Source organism: Dermacentor andersoni, chromosome 1, assembly GCF_023375885.2.
Source record: "Dermacentor andersoni chromosome 1, qqDerAnde1_hic_scaffold, whole genome shotgun sequence".
Classification (NCBI taxonomy): domain Eukaryota; kingdom Metazoa; phylum Arthropoda; class Arachnida; order Ixodida; family Ixodidae; genus Dermacentor; species Dermacentor andersoni.
The window spans coordinates 160,100,254-160,113,678 of record NC_092814.1 but is presented as its reverse complement, the minus strand read 5'-3'; the positions used below and the strand labels follow the sequence as shown (position 1 = coordinate 160,113,678).

Sequence of the window (13,425 nt, the reverse complement as noted above, 5' to 3'; positions counted from 1 at the left end):
TACAATATACCGTGTGTTCTTTTCGGATTCTACATAATATTCAAATAATGTGTGTCGCAGCCGGCACAATTCTAGCCTTTGAGCTGGATTACTCAAAATTGGTGACATTAGTTGCACACGAAATCCAAATGCATAACATTTTTTTTCTAAATAAGTTTTTAATTATTTACTTTATGACACACATTGCAATTTACGAAGTGTAGCCGGTGAGTTCACAAGGCGTATTCGAACGAATTCTCAGGATGACAGTTTCGATGTATTGCTTTCCCAAGTTGGTGCCGAAACGCATTGACGGACCAGTTTCTTGTGTGCGTCAATGCATAAAACAACGTTTTATTAAAAAAGTAAGTGGAACAACAGTGCAACGGGGCCTGTTTTAATTATCCGCATGACTGTTATAACTTCCAGGATAATTTCGCTAGCACTCCACAGTTGTGCTCGTTACGCTATATATATTGACGCAACCCTACCATGCACGATCACTTTCGATAGTTACGACGTTAGATTCGGATAAACTTTACAACAGTCAGAAACATATTTATTTACACGAACAAACAAACAAAAAACAGGAAAAGTGAAGGAACACTCAAAAGAATCATGTAGGAACCGGGACCTGAAGATGAATAACAATGAAGTCTTGCTTTTGGCAACACTTGAGACACTGACAAATACCCCGTCACCTGAAAAATAAGCCATGAAGGCATGCGAAAAAATACGTTAAGGACAAGTAAAAACGAGAAGCATGTCACAACACAATAAAATCCGAGGACACCTAAGCACTTCTTATGAATTGTGAGTGCGAAAGCATCAATGTACAATTCAACGCAGCTGGGCGGTCCTTCGAACTATGAACTCCTCGCGGGCAAGCGAGCGCGTTGAGGCGCTTGACCAACGCCTCCTAGATAGCACAAAGCCGATGCACTTCGATCCGTGACGTTACGTTACTTTGCCCGATTGCCATAGAATCTAATGGGAAAGCTCCCGAGTAAGTCGCTGTGATTATGGCATCAACGCATTTGTCACGCCGGGTTTCGCAATGGAAATTTCGGACCAAGCACCATGATGTCATAAAGCAGAATGCACAGGGCTGCTGTGCATAGTAGGCGCTGGTTTAGCCCAGTGGGCAAGACACTCGGCCTCTGAGCGATGGGTAGCAGGCTCGAAACTCATTACCACCAAAGTTTTTCATTTCGAATTTATTCTGTTTTTCATACAATCATTTATTCATAACGATTACCGAGGTGAAGTTAGAACGCAGGCGAGAGCTAGCGCGGACAAGGAACGTGCGGATAACACGGACCTTCGAGAGCGAGAATGACGTGGCGTCTTGGCGATTCTCTCTCCCCTCACGCAACACCTTGCATGCCAGCGCGGCACCAGGCGTTCCCTTTCGCCCGCTCTGCTCCGTCGAGGCACGCACGTGATCTGGCGTCGCAGCCAATGAGAATTTAAGAGCACTTTCGTTGCTGCAGGCGACAGACGCCGGCTTTTTCGCTCAATTGGCCACTTGATGCTTTCGAATCACAATTCAAATTACCGCAGTCTTGAAACACGTGTTGGTAATTGTCTGATGACTCTTCGTTAATTTGAATAACTCGCTGCACATTACCATCGGTTAATAGTAATAATAATATCACATTCCTATGGTTGTGCGTCTTCAGGCACGATGGTACACCACAAGTGTGCACATGTGCTTATATGCATGCGACTCAGTGAGAGCACCGCACAGGCTTACAAGTTTCGCCATATTGGGCCAACTACAATTTCGTTTCATCTCGCAAGACCTCATAAATGTTTATAGCAGTGTTACCTGGATAAACAGCAAAACGAAAACCAATCTCTAAAACCGGTACGCCCCTATGCTACATTGCATAGTGATATAGAGTTGGTAAGGATGTTCGTAAGTCGTGACAGTAAAGAACACATAAAGATACCTTTGTAATGACTTGTGTCAGGACATACGGACCACAAAAGCCTACTTACTTTCGACCAGTGACTCCTTGATGACACGATACGATATGACACGATACCTTACTGACGGTTCGCAGCGTGCCGCCTACAACTTCGGTTTTCTGCATTTTCTTTAAATCACGAACGCTGCACTGAACATAAGAGTAATAACCGGCTCTGTAAGAGCACCTTACAAATCAGAAAATATGCCTAAAGCATTTAAACGTTTTGTCAATAACTCACCGAGTGGCTATGAAAAATCTGAATATCCTAATAAATTGTCATTGACGGCTGAAAGCCCGAATTGCATGCCCTTAGGGTAGTCGAGCTTTTCTCACAACCTAACTGAACGTGCTTACTCCATTGGTGTTTGTGTGCCTGAATATTATTTTAAGGGGGGCGAAAATTAGACCCCGGTCGTTATTCCTCACACTGTATATGTTATATTTCTTCCTCACGTTGTATGCTGTTTTCACGTACTAGATCATAGTATATCAATCAAGGAACGAAAATGATTGGAGCCCCATCATTTGTTTGCGTCAGCTAATGGGTATCGCATTGCCCCTGACGAAGACAAGTACCCTTGTCGAAACGTTGGCTCCAGAGACATCCCTTGTTCAATTAATCAAAACTTTCTGAAATGTGCAATAATAGTTGGTAAACGAACTCGCATTAAAAGGCGAATTATTTATAGTAATTCCCAGTCTCATAACTGACTCAGTACGGAGGCTAGTAGCACGATTCGAATCAATGAACGAAGCAAAGAACGAACGCTGATGGTGACTGCGAACGTAAGCGTAGAACGCAAGTTGCCGAGAGTGTCGCTGAACTTTGTTGCTAAATGTCTGGATATGAATGCCTTGGGGAATTCTTTTGTTTTGGTGGTAATTCGATTGGCTGGTGGTAGATAGTTCTGCACTTATACAGGGTGTCCCAGCTAACTTTAGCCAGAGCTTAAGAATATACGAATGCCACGTAGCTGGACAGAACCAAGCTAATGTTGTTTGCCGTCGCTTGGAGATACTTAAATTATTTTTTTTCATTTCGCCGAAATATATAAGCGGTCTTATAATTAAATAGTCAACTTCTCAAATGTTACAATTATATGAAAAGTGTTAATGAGACAATTGTAGAGCAACGTGAAAAACAGCTTTCTGTTGCTCAACACGTGCTAGATAGAAGTGTTTTTCCGAGCCTGAAAGAAGCCCACAAATGCACGCAAAGTGCCTCGAGCGGCCAGTCGCGCGGCAGTTTCGTATGCATTTGCGCGCTTCTTTCACGCTCGAAAAAACACATTTATGTACCACGTATTGAGCAAAAGAAAGCTGTTTTTCATGTTGCTCTACAATTGTCTCATTGACACTTTTCATATAATTATAATATTTGAGAAGTTTAATAATTAATTAAGACTAATAATCTATTTAGTGGAATGAAAAAAAGTAATTTGAGTATGTCCAAGCGACGGCAAACAACATTACCTTAGTTTTCTCCAGCTACGTGACATTCGCATATTTTAAAGCTCTGGCTAATGTTAGCTGGTACACCCTGTATACTGTTCGAGACTATCTCACGTAATGTCCCCAGCGGTCAACAAAAGCTGTGGCAAGAGAAGACACGCGGAAATCCATAACCCATGTGACTTCAAGTGTATGATCATGAACCTTAATGCAGCAAATAAATTGTCTCACCTTGATCCCAATAAATAAGCTCGTGTGGAAGCGACTGCCTATCCCAGATAGCCATGCCCGTAGCCTCCGTAGCCTCCGTAGCCTGCGTAACCTCCGTAGCCAAGACCGTAGCCGTGACCAAGCGCACCGAGACTACCGTAACCGTAGTGTGGAGCAGCTGCGTAAGCAGCCACCGGAACGGCAGCCTTCGCGACAACAGCAGCGGCGACTGGTGCGTGGCCGTAGCCTCCTCCGTAGCCTCCTCCGTAACCATAGCCAAGATGTCCGCCGTAAGCTGGGATCACTGGCTTCACAATGGCGACCTGAGCCGGTTGGACCGAAGCCGCAGGCACAGCCTTGCCATTGGCCGACACATAAGGAGCTGAGGCAGGTGCGCTGGTCTTTGTACCAGGCTCGTTGGTCTTGACGACGGCGCGGAACCCGAGCTTGTCGGCCACGTAGTGCACCTGCCGGTGGCGGCCGTCGATGTCGCCGAGGTAGTAGGAACCATGCACGGGGCCGTACGCGCCTCCAGCTTCGTGGCGGCCGTTGACGGCGCCGTAGCCGTTGACGATGTCGTAGCCGAATTGGTAGTTCCCGTAATCCTGGACAAGAATCGGACGCATATTACTGCAGCAATAATATCATGTAATATATGTGATAGCATAGCTGAAACGTGCTGTAACTACTGGATAATTTCAGTTATGCAATAACCACATCGTTAAAGGTTAACAACATTTATTGAAATACATCCTGAGGGTTGCAAATCAATCCTAATTCCAGCAAATTACGAATTTCCTGCTAATATTTACGATGGCTGCATTAAGTTCAGTTCAGTGTGAGAGAATTATCACCATTATTTACCACTGCGTAGATAGGAGCCGAGTTGTTCAATAGAAGGACTCTGAAACGAGCGCAATATCAGGTGAGCACACATCTCTGCAGGCGTGAACCTTACGCGCCTCAAAGCATATCTCAAATTTAAATAACCTGCAGCTGATTGCAGCTGCAGGTTTCCGAAGTCTAGCTAGGATAGTGGGTCATGAATAGAAATTGCATAAATGCATAAAATTTGCACCAGCGCTCCAGAAAAATTTATTCGTCGTCATGTAAAATGTATGGCACAACTTGCGTTCTTTTCCAGTTGCAATATCAGGGTGCAACGATTATTTTCTCAGTTCTGTTGTTAATAGTCCAGTAACTTGAAAAGTTAGCAGCAGGTGTTATCAGCATCCTAAATCTTTGATGTAAAGCAATAAGAAATAAAACTGTTTCAAGTTCAGCCGACAAGCTTTTTGGCATAGAAAGGATGTTTGTGTCACGTTACACAATGCGTTACTCACGTCCTGTTTCCGATGCTGCACACTGTGTCCTCCGCTAGACGCGACGATACCAGCGCTGACGGTGACTGCCAGGCAAAGGACCGAAAAGACACACTGCATATTCGTGAAAAAATAGAAAAAACGAAACAGGAGTTGCAGTCTCCCGAACTGATATAAACATGTTATTCAATATTTATTATGTTCGTGTGAGACCTAAATATACCAAAAAAAGAAGAACCCCACAAACAATCAACAGCGCGTTATTCTTGTTTAGACAGACGTGGTTTCCAATACTGAAGGGCTTTCTGTCGTGATAAGTGAAGACATGTTTATTCTGTGGAGTCCCTTGCATATCGCATAAGTTACTCAGGGGCAACACATAGTCAGTGCACATTCTTTCACTGCGAATATCTATAGTGTATTTTAGCGTTACAATGGCTTAAAACGATACAATAATCATTCACAACAGCTACAACGTTGCCCTTATACCATGCCTCGAGCTTAAGGTGGCATGCAAACGATATAAATGAGAATTAGAGACATGCTCAAAGTTCACATTCTTAAGTTGCAGTATTACGTGACGCCAATTGTCAAAAGCATGTAACACATCTACCGTCACGGCTCTAGGTGGCGCTGACTAACACTCCCACGGTCATACCTTTCACAGATACATAAATACTAAAGAATGGGGCCGTGGCAGAGCCGTTGTGATAGCTTAATGGTAGATCATCGTACGCGTAAGACGTAGGTTTTGGGTTCGGCTACCATCCACGGCAGGTTGTTTTTCGTCCACTTTCTTCTTCCGTTACATCATCATTTCTGCATTTCAATTTAAAGCAACTAACAATTTCCCCTACGCTGTTCTTGGCTTCATATGGTTGTGATTTAAAAAAACTGTCCCTCCAGTATGCGGTTTGTGTGACGACGGTTTGTGCACGCGGTTTGTGTGCGTGACGACAGCAGCAATGCAGCGACGATGGTGAAGACGACAATTGACGGCTACGGCGATGATGGTGACTGATTTTTAAGACGTAAGCATTCTTAGGCGACTCACCCAGAAAATCTCTCCGTCAGTCCGTAACCCGTAAAACGATGCGCTCCGTAAAGAAAAACGGAATAAGTTTGAAAGGAAAAGAATATTGGCGGTGACGAGTTTTGAGCTTACGACACTCCACTCAGAAGGCGAACGTCTTAAACCCTGAGCGAAACATCCACGCTAGCGGAAGGTGAATATGTCTGAACCAAATGAATGTGTTGTACCGGCGGTACAAAACAAATGTCAAAGGAGAACAGTTTTATGAAGGCTTTGTGAAATAATTGAAGACAGTAAAATAAAAGCCACCTCTAGGACCATGTGTGGAGCTGACTTAGAGAATTGTAGACATCTGGAAAATTCCGGTTTTGCAAAGTTTGATATATATATATATATATATATATATATATATATATATATATATATATATATATATATATATATTGTTGCGCGAGAAAAGGACTCTGAAATATGGGCTAGTCCCCCCCGAAGGTGCTACAGTCTAATGGAGCGTGTCAACGCGCAAGCTGCCACAAGGAAAAAATGGGAGGAATCGGCAGGCTTTCATTAGCAACTTGCTACCTGGCTCGCGCACGCGCCAGTGGTTTCAAAGCGCATGTTGACAATGGCCCGAGTGAAGTATACGTACAATTTTGGGCCAACGGTTACAGCGTCTGGTTGTTGGGCTGAGAGACCGGCGTTTGATCCCACTATCGGACACGTATTCTTTTTATTGAAGAGGCCCGTTACTAGGCCTACATGCCGAGCGAAACATACCTACCTAGCGCAAAGTGCGTGGTGTTAGGCAAAAGAATGCTTCGTATTAAAAAGGCAGCAAAAAGAAGGAATGACAGGTCAGACACTGTCATTCTCTCTTTCTTAGTCTCTTTAGAGAACGGTTTACTATAAACGGTTTTTATGACCATTGTTACAGCAGAACTAAGAGGACGCCAAACAGTCGCATGCATGCCTACATGTATCTGCGGCCTTGTGCGGAACCGAAATTCACGGCTAGTGGCGGCTGGACACTGTACCACTGGTTGGCAGATAGTGCACTTACTATTCATACTGTACGTCGTGTGAGAAAGCGGAGCTTGTTCTTTCCCAAAGGCTGCGTTCTATTGCTCTACCAAAACCGTCCATGCATGCGGGAGGCAATCTTTTGCACACATAATTGCACCAGCAAAACTGACCAAGCTCCCTCAATGGAGGAAGAACAGAGAGACCAACTCTTCAGACACCTGCCACGTAAACAGTGGCGAGATCGGCTCGCTGAACAGTCTCGCCAAGGGCATCGAGTAGCTCACCTGTTCTAAATCACCTTCCCCCATGCCTGCAGCGAATACACTACATACACATTACCTGAGTTGTGCATGCTTGAAGATGGGCTCAAGTGCCTGCATATAATTACTGAGGGTTGCGAATTGTACCGGTAGAAAAGTAATGAGGACGATAGTTCCACGACTGTTTATTGCCTTTCTTCGAGAAGAGGAGTTGGTCAATATATATGGTGACACACCCTTGCTAACAACGTGCGAGATGCTCAGGCAGAACAGCTGCCACTCAAACATGCCAGGCTAACCCCACGTGCTGTAACACTACCATAACCGGCCCCACTAGCATGTGTATTACTTATTATGATGGAAGAGCAGCGGATACAACCATCTACAGTCTTGTTTTGCAATTCAAACCTTGTTGTACCGCGTTGTAGTCGTCATTCAATTACATGCTAAGATCACCAAACCTCTCAACCTTGTATTCTCCTCTACATAGATTTGACTGTAGCGCCTGAAACTAGTTTTTACGCAGAAATGCACCAAGCTATATTATACAGGGTGATCGCTTTTAAGTTTTATGGAATTTTCAAATATAGCCTGCTGCAGATAACATTGTTCTAGTCCTTGAGCTGGATTATTCAGAGAGGCGGACATTACTTTATCTTTTAATCTTTATCATTACTTTATCGGACATTAATTATCTTTTTAATAATTACTTTATGGGACATATTGCAATTTACGAATTGTATCCGGTGAGATTTCAAGGCGTATACACTTGGAATGAATTTCCAGAATGATACAATTTTGGAGATATGAGCCATCTAACTTTCCCTAATAATGGCCTGTTCCACTTACTTTTTTTGACAAAGTGCTCTATTATGTACTGAAACGCAAAAATAACTGGAACGCCCATGTATTTCTTTCCACACTGGGAAATAATATCTCAAAATTGGTATCATCCTGGAAATTCACTTGAAGTGGATACGTCTGGCGAGCTCACCGGGTACAATTCGTAAATCGCAATATGTGCCATAAATTAATAAATTACGTGTTTCCATTAAACGTTTCGATTTCTCCTGCTAGCAATGTCCGCTTCTTCGAATAATCCAGCTCAAGGACAAGAATTAAGATATCTGCCACAAGGGACGTAAAAATATTCCTAAACTTTGAAATGGTCACCCTGTAGATGTGTAAGATAAACTAAAAGCTGCCCAAGCCAGTTTGGTAACCGTGTTGATAAAATATCGTAAATTTTTAGGACTGGACGCCAGAAAAAGGCAGGCCACAGACGCTGTATTCCTGTAGTGTCTTGTCCAAAATGTTGAGTATTTTCTCATCGACATAGCAAGGCACACTGCAGTTTCCGAAAAAAAAAAGAAAAAAAAAATTCCCGTTTTTTTTAAATCTTCGCGTGTTTAGCCACAGTATCAGTACGGTTTAGGGAGATGGATGGATAAGACATGCAAGTGCGCTCTGCCAAGCCAATCGGGATGAATCGGGAAGCTCATATCTGGGGCATAGAACACTGCGAGAATTAGACAATTGCAGAATGCAGACTTGCATTCAGAATTGCAGAATTGCAGACCGACGATGCAGAATCTAACGCCATGAGAGCAAGAGGTGCCTCGATTGAACTTAAATCTCCTTACGGAACGTTCGGGCGTGCACCCTGGAATGCGACAGTGCAAGGAGAATTCCTGGACTATTACATGTTCTGTAAAAGTTTGGAAAGTTCGGATTCACATGCAATGCACGCAGTCATCTTCAAATTACTCGTTTCCGAAACTAGTTGCTCTGTTCGCATCAACGTGATCAGTTACGGAAGTACCCATACCGAGGCGCTGTAAAGAATCTATCCAGACAAAAAGGAAATGTTTTTCTATACTGATGGCAATAAGGCCCAGAGCACACTTTTCTTGTCATTTTGCGCAATAATGGTTACTATTCACATAGTTTTATACTCGCGATATCTTTTTCTTTTCCTTTTTTTAAATATCAGTACATCTTCCTTCGTTTTATAAAAGTTCTTCCACTTTTGCAGCTGCTTTTCGTGAAATAATGTTTGAGGTCGCGAATAACGTAGTCATTACGGTGGTCTGCACCATGGAGGTCATCCAATTAACCAAATCATTTCGCTGCGCGGCCACTACACTGAATAGAGTCGGCGGCACCATGGCCGCGCAAGTTATGAGCACGTATGCTTGAATGTAAGACACGGAGCACGTGCTTTGAACGGAAACATTCCTGCCTCCCGAAGCGACACAGTTCCCAAATCTTTTACAAAGACACGAAAGGCATTTGGTCAACGTTTCTGTATTTCGAATTGACTTTTATTGAGCCTGACATTTACTGGGTTCCACTGACAGAATCTCTGTCAAAAGTGGCGTTTTTAAGAACTTCATTGCTATTACCGCTGTTTTAAGCTGTGTGTTACAAGTTTAACCAACTTCAGCGAATTTTTCTGGCAGACGAATTGATTTGGCATTCAATTTCATTCACCTCCCCAGATACTGCTCTTTATGACTGGCCTGGAAGTGTCATATGTAGACGTGTGATCTCAAACATACGTCAGAAAAAGGCGCTTGGTCACAAGGATTTAGAGCTTTGTTGTGATCAGCGCGGGTTCTTATATTTCTGTTTTGCTATAATGAAATGCGGCCATGGACTCGAGAGCTGGCTACAAGAACTTTAAAGTACTTAAGCAGTATCTCAGCTTATCTAACGTGCAAAGCAGAAAGAAAATAGATTAGTGGGAATTGCTCGCTTTGTCCATAGCGCTCGAAGAAGGAGAAAGTTAGCTGCTAGTTCACATAGAACAACAGATGCGGGACGTAATAGGAGCTGCTGCACTGTGCTCACGTATTGCAGTAGTAGGAATTTTCTCAAATAGCCAGTAAAATAACTTGACGTGGCCAGCAACATTTACTGAGCTTTCCCGGCCCTAAATTCAAATTTCGGCAAAGCTAATCCTTGAAAGGTCGACAACTCCGACCTTCAAGTGAACGCTCTTAAGATTTCATTTCCTGCGAGACCATTACTGCATCCAGAATACATATAGCTGTTGCCGTCATCACGGATTAGGCAGCTTCGACAGGTCGACGTGCGTTTTTCGATATACTCGTTTTTTTTTTCACTTCACGCACAGAAGTGCTTCGGCTATTTCAAAATGTGTTTAGACAGGTATTAAAGGAAAAAAATTAAGTCAAGCGCAACTTGTAGATTGTGCATTAACGGTAGCGAACAGATCAGTGTTATGAAAACTGGAGGCGTCCCATATGCCCAAAAAAAGAGAGGCACAAAAACCACACAAACCCGTGGACGTCACCTTCCAATTTCTGAGGACGCTCGTGTGGCCTCAATAGTTATTGCAGCATCTAATACAGTAGGAAAAAGAACTGAATTACGGCCGACTCGAAGATTAAAGGGAGAACCAACTTGGTAATTTTTTAATACTTCTGCTATAGAAAGGGATGGTTTCCAACAAAACTAAGCCAAAAAGGTAGGTCGCCACTCAACGACATAATCAATTACGCAGTTTGGGCACTAGGAATAATAAAGGGAATCGCTTTTTTATGGTCTAGCTTGATATGTAATTTGCCCTTATTGTAACTTTAACGCCTTCTAAGAAAGAATTGAGAAGTTGTTCCAAGTTGTCAACAATGAACAGCTGAATAATAAAGCAATTCGGAACGGAAAGAAAGGGGCAGCAGGCTGAATTGATTATTTACGTTGGGTTTAAGTTCTTGACAGGTGTATTAGGGGCCTACGTACCATTAAATATGCGTGCTTTTTATTCCTCGTGATCGCGTCCGAGAACATTAACGGGCACTACGGTCATGCACACCTCTAAAGCATAGACTGAAATGGGCGTCGTCCCCATGCGGTCATACATCAGGGCAGCTACTATAAATGTATGCACCATCAAAACGCACTGCAAGACACCCAGATTCCCAGGGTGTCTTTCTTATTCCCAGTCCTGGAGACATATCGTGCCGAAATTTCGTGTTTGTATTTCAGTTATTTCCCGTAACCTGTCCTCAAAGCATTGCAGCTAGAGATACTTACTGTATTTGATACACAAAATCAGATCGCTAGTTGAAGCTTTCAATTGGTACTGCACTGGAAGCACGGTGTCCCTTTTCCATGCGCTGCAGGTTTACGCGGTAACGCAGTGGACACATTTTTCGCATCCTTCCCTTCAACGTGCTCATCGTCGCAGTACAAGCAACACACCACCTAGGGCACACCACCCAAGTCATAGCGCCCCCTCTCGCATGCTGCAGTGCAACGCCCCCCTGTGCCAAGCTGTTGGAGAGAGAAGTGGGCGCGCAGAACACGACGGCACCCCGGCCAGAGCGCGCGCCACGAGGCAAGAGCTGTGCCTCGTGACGAGTGTCGCCGGCGACGCACGTGGACGCACGTACCTTGGCGAACATGTTGCTGGGTTTCCGTCCCGTCGGGTGCACTACGTATTCCAGTCGGGTGTATGCGTCGGCGCTGCTTTCACTGTGACCACTTGATGAGGCGTCCGGAGGATTTTATAGTTCCTCCTCCGGCGGAAGAAACCACCGCGCCCGGAGGCCTCCTCGCTCGACCCCGAGGCGCCGGATGGAAGGAGGAGTGACCGCCTTTTGGGGCCATTATTGCGTCATCCGCTGCCCTGCTGTCTTGGACCATTCCGGGCGGCCCTTATTGTTTCTCCCGCGCGGCAGCCAACAAAACGGTATTGTATCGGCCGTAGGATGGGGAGAGCGAACACGGCTTTGTTCTCCAGCGGCTCCTGCCGCCACCGCTGACCAGGAATCGGGTCGGCCCAGCATTATCGCCAAATCACTGGCTCGTGCGCGCTTCGCGCTCTCGTCTTGCCCCAGCCTTGATGCGTTTTTACGTGTCTGCCTTCCCGCCTGGGCCGAGCGTGCTCCGCGGTTCTTAACGCCCGGGCACGCGTTTCCGCTGCGGAATGTCTCTCCTTTTAAGCAACAAGGCGCGCACCCTGACAGCGACGTTCCTACGCATGCTCGCGTGAGCCTGTTTGCCGAGACCTTGTCAGAGCCGTCAGCCTCAGCTTTCCCCTTCGCGCAGTCGAAGCGAGCTCGCCGGCCGGCCCGATTTCGCGGCCGATCACTTGCCAAGTCGTTGACAGCCCCTTCTCTTGTCCGTCTCGTTTGACTATCGTCGGTGCAAAAGAAGAAAAGGAGGACGTACTAATTGCGCCTGCAGTTTAATGCGTCATACGCCTGCCTATCCAGGCCTTGTCAATCAAGCCGCCACACGAGCAGGCCGTGCTGGCAGCTCGCGGTGAGAGCACCGCGTTAAGCTCCTTACGAATTGGTCATCTGTCCGAATGAACAATTAGCGAGCGCTGTTAAAGGAGGAGACGCGAAGCGGAAGGGAGGGGGGTGGGAGAGCAGCACCCGATAAACAGTGGCGTTCAAATAACGGCCATCGAACGGCGCCACATCCATCACCTCGTCTTTCAAGAGCACTCATTTATTGCCCATCAAGTTGGACTATTGCGTAGTGGCCGTAAATGTGGGACATGAAAGATTGAGCACTCCAAGTTCCGGCTTATCGTATAGCTCAGCATAGTGTCCAAATCGATTACCCATGGTAAGTATAAATCGATCGGCCGAACAAGGTTCGCTCTTTTTCGCGACAGATCACCTGGTAGTAGTAACTCCTTGTTTATAAACATAAATAAAATACATTAGGGGTAAGGAATGCAGGAATACTGCTGCTGGCCGCCCTGCAACTCTCTAGCTTTGGCTACTGATACCTCAACCGTATAGTCAGTAGTGGGGTGACAGGGTAGGGGAGTACTTCCGCTCACTGTTTGATGTCTTATCTGGAATTGTTGATATTGCATTCCTTCTGCTTTAACAACGCACTGATTGACATACATAAGACGCCTTAGAGAAAAAGAAAATTTGTGGCAAAGGACAAAGAGGCAAAAAATTTACTAAATTAGAAGCACTTTTATGAATTTAGAGCAGGAGTGTATGTGCGCACAGAGCCAAAGTTATGAGGCTATGCCACAAACACAGTTATGAAACGAAATTAGTGTCCAAATACTGCAAGGCTTAAACGATTACGTGCTTATACTTGTTGACTAACACACAAGCAGCATTCTAAAGTGTTTGGAGTTATTTGATCCCAAGTTGGCCGCCGCTTGAAGG

At 44.9% G+C, this 13,425-nt stretch overlaps 1 protein-coding gene across 1 annotated transcript; it reads right to left on the bottom strand.

Annotated features, from left to right (window-relative positions):
• Nucleotides 1-511: 511 nt before the first annotated feature.
• On the bottom strand, nucleotides 512-11,788 carry LOC126547146 (uncharacterized). The gene is made up of 4 exons (XM_055062589.2): nucleotides 11,674-11,788; nucleotides 4,961-5,053; nucleotides 3,639-4,222; nucleotides 512-680 (listed from the first exon to the last, which is right to left on the bottom strand). The coding sequence occupies exons 1-3, from the start codon at nucleotides 11,683-11,685 to the stop codon at nucleotides 3,677-3,679; spliced, it is 651 nt and encodes a 216-aa protein (XP_054918564.1). The 5' UTR covers nucleotides 11,686-11,788; the 3' UTR covers nucleotides 512-680; nucleotides 3,639-3,676.
• Nucleotides 11,789-13,425: the final 1,637 nt, after the last annotated feature.

Excerpts from the sequence above, each read along its gene's own strand:
- LOC126547146 (XM_055062589.2), bottom strand. Across the intron at positions 4,223-4,960 it reads TGCAGCATCGGAAACAGGAC|GATTACGGGAACTACCAATT; the intron begins GTGAGTAACGCA and ends ATTCTTGTCCAG.